The 1829-nt window shown below is 55.3% G+C and overlaps 1 protein-coding gene across 1 annotated transcript; it reads right to left on the reverse strand.

Moving 5' to 3' along the window:
* Positions 1 to 377: 377 nt before the first annotated feature.
* LOC138177003 (olfactory receptor 12D1-like) lies at positions 378 to 1319 on the reverse strand. Its single transcript, XM_069107989.1, has one exon. The coding sequence runs from the start codon at positions 1317 to 1319 to the stop codon at positions 378 to 380; it is 942 nt and encodes a 313-aa protein (XP_068964090.1).
* Positions 1320 to 1829: the final 510 nt, after the last annotated feature.

The following is a 1829-nucleotide window of genomic DNA, read 5'->3' on the forward strand; positions in this document are numbered from 1 at the left end:
GTACACAAAGAATTGGTGGAGGATGATAAATGCGTTATGAAAGGTCAGGCGGGTTCTGTGAAGGTTCAGAGGGGGCAGATCCCAAGGAATCACAGGAGTCAGAGTTGCAAACGCCTAGACCCACCATTTTACAGAAGAGACTGAGGGATACAGAGGGAGAGGACCTAGCCTAAGGCTAGCAGTAGATTGGAGAGCCACGAGATAACCCTCTATGAAACCGAGGCCCATGGTTTGCACTCCCAGAATGCTTTGACAGACCACAGCGCCTCCTCTCAGTCATCTTGTTGACCTGCTTGGGCTGGCTGGCCACGGGTCCCATCCTTAAGTGAGGACGGTTGCAAATCGGACACCTGTGGTGCTGCCCTTCCCCTGCCTGGTCAGTCCCCTCGGCTCCCCAGCCTGCGTCCCACAGCCCGTTTGATGGCAGCCTTGACCTCTTTGTTTCGGAGTGTGTAAATGAGTGGGTTGAGTAGCGGTGTGACAGCCATGTAGAGCACGGCCACCACATGGTCCTGGGCCAGGGTGTGTCGTGAGTGAGGACGGAGGTACATGAAGCCAGCACAGCCGTAGTGTATGACCACCACGGTCAGGTGCGCAGCGCACGTGGAGAAGGCCTTCCTGCGGCCCTCGGGAGAGCTGATGCGCAGCACAGCAGAAACAATGAGTATGTAGGAGAGGAAGGTGAGAGAGAAGCAGCCCAGGACAAGGAAGCCAGTGACGGCGAAAAGAAGGACTTCGTTGATGTGTATGTCCGAGCAGGCCAGCTTCAGCAAGGGCGCGATGTCACAGAAGAAGTGCTGCACGCGCCCACCCCGGCAGAAGGTCACGCGGCTCATGAGGAGCACGTGCAGCAGTGAGTGGAAGAAGCCTATGGACCAGACGAGGCTGGCGAGCACCAGGCAGAGGGACCGGGTCATAAGCAGCAGGTAGCGCAGCAGCCTGAAGATGGCCAGGTAGCGGTCAAAGCCCATGAGCGTGAGCAGCATGGCCTCTGTGCTCCCCAAGAAGTGGAAGAAGAACATCTGGGCTAGGCAGCCCTGGCGGGAGATGGCCTGGGCCACGGCCAGGAAGCTGGCGGACATCTTGGGGACGGTGGTGGACGAGTAGCAGATGTTGATGAAGGAGAGGGTACTGATGAAGAAGTACATGGGAGTGTGCAGTGGGGGCTCGGTCCAGATCACCAGCATGATGGTCGCGTTCCCCACCACGTTGGCTGAGTAGATGAGGACAAAGGTGACAAAGAGGAAGTTCTGCAGGTCTGCTGAGTCTGAGAATCCCAGGAGGAGGAACTCAGTCACCAGCGTCTGGTTGCCCTCCATCTCTCTAACCCTGGGCTAGGCCAGGTGACGCTGGGAGGATGGAAAGGACAGGAGCCTGGGGGCCTAGTGAGGAATAGCTCTGCCCTCCATCTCCTCCTTTTCCATAATAGGACGGGGCCTCTCTGCCAGCTCTACACTCATCCTTCAATTATTTCTTTGAGTCACTCTCTTGCCTCCCCACCCCAATCTTCTAACCCCTTTTCCCTTTTAGCTTTCTACTGAGAAACCCACCCTGAAAGCCTTCGCTGATTTGTCCCTTGTAGCACGCTGATTACTCCCTTCCCTGTAGAGTTTCCCACACTCTGTGCAAAGGAAACTAGTACATAGCACTAGAGTGTGGCTTGGGCTCAGATCAGTCACAGTGTCCATGGATGTCTCCCCTGGCCTCTCTAAGAGCAGGCATTTGGAGAAGATGATTTCTATGCCTTTTATCTCTAAATCTTATTCATCGTGATTGAGAGGGCACAGTCTGATAACTTAGCACTCATTTATCTCATTTGGAGGCCCATG

Source organism: Petaurus breviceps, unplaced genomic scaffold (genome assembly GCF_028583685.1).
Source record: "Petaurus breviceps papuanus isolate PSGF00001 unplaced genomic scaffold, PetGlider_PUasm1.0 90317, whole genome shotgun sequence".
In the NCBI taxonomy this organism is placed as follows: Eukaryota; Metazoa; Chordata; class Mammalia; order Diprotodontia; family Petauridae; genus Petaurus; species Petaurus breviceps.